Here is a 948-nt window from a genome sequence, read left to right as displayed (position 1 = left end):
GAAGCTGTTTTTATTTGTGGATAATAATACCCACATTTTACAGAGAGGAAAATAATCTAGCCATAGGAACACATTTTAGTTGACAACATTAACTTTATCTAGCACGTCAGTGACAGATTTCACACGATGAATAGAGGCACTCAGAGCTCTGCAGAGTAATCAGGTCCCGGCTGTTCAGCTGGGAAATCATAACCATGTTATCATTCCTGTATCGCTGGGTCAAAAAGGGACTGCAGTTCAGAAAGGATTAAGAAAACATTGCCTTACTAGGGGTCACCCATGCATTTCAGTCATCACCTGACAGTGTACCTTGGTACTGAGAAAAACAGAAGCCTTGTGGGCCCTGGTCACTGCCCAGCACTGCCACGGGCAAGGCAGGGCCCGCCCGGGCTGGGGGCAGTGACACGGGGTGGGCACAGAGACACTGTGCCTGCGCTTTTTCCAGCCAACTTCTTTTTTCCTTTTCAAGGAGACGTTGCTGTTGATGTCCAACTTCGTGAGAGCGAGTAAACACTGAGGAAACCGGACCTGGAGAACAACCCATCAAGGTCCAGAGGAAAGCCGCCAATGCTTTTAGATGACTCCGGTTTCCTACAGTTCGCAGGTTAGGAACAAGCCGAAAAGGACGCAGATCTATTACTTTACTATTACTCATTGAAAACCCAGCGCATCTCTGGGGCAGGTCCCACCCGCAGCTACCGCGGCCGCCCCCCGCACACGGCGGTGCCGGAGCCGCCGCGCTGCCCCCGGGGCTGTCCGAGGGGAGCCGCTCGGGCTGTCGTATGGGAACGGCTCGCTCCAGAGCCGCCTCCCGACCGCTCCGTGCCCTCACACCCGCCCTACGCGGGCCGCACCCTCCGCCCTCAGCGCGGCCGCCGCCGCCGGGTCCCGCGGGGCCTCCCCGCCCGCGCCAGGCGCCGCCCCCGGCGGAGGCGGTGCCGCCCCCTC

General features: G+C 57.8%; 1 protein-coding gene across 1 annotated transcript in view; it reads left to right on the top strand.

Annotated features, from left to right (window-relative positions):
• The first annotated feature begins 484 nt into the window (after window positions 1–484).
• CPPED1 (calcineurin like phosphoesterase domain containing 1) overlaps window positions 485–948 on the top strand; it is a 41,161-nt gene continuing 40,697 nt past the window's right edge. Inside the window, exon 1 of the mRNA XM_027655089.1 lies at window positions 485–604. Within this exon, the coding sequence (XP_027510890.1) occupies window positions 568–604 (37 nt within the window). The 5' untranslated portion in view covers window positions 485–567. The remainder of the gene's footprint in view (window positions 605–948) is intronic.

The sequence above is a fragment of the Corapipo altera genome, unplaced genomic scaffold, assembly GCF_003945725.1.
Source record: "Corapipo altera isolate COAL_440 unplaced genomic scaffold, ASM394572v1 98, whole genome shotgun sequence".
Classification (NCBI taxonomy): Eukaryota; Metazoa; Chordata; class Aves; order Passeriformes; family Pipridae; genus Corapipo; species Corapipo altera.
The sequence above is the reverse complement of the archived record's forward strand: the minus strand, read 5'-3'. Positions and strand labels throughout refer to the sequence as shown.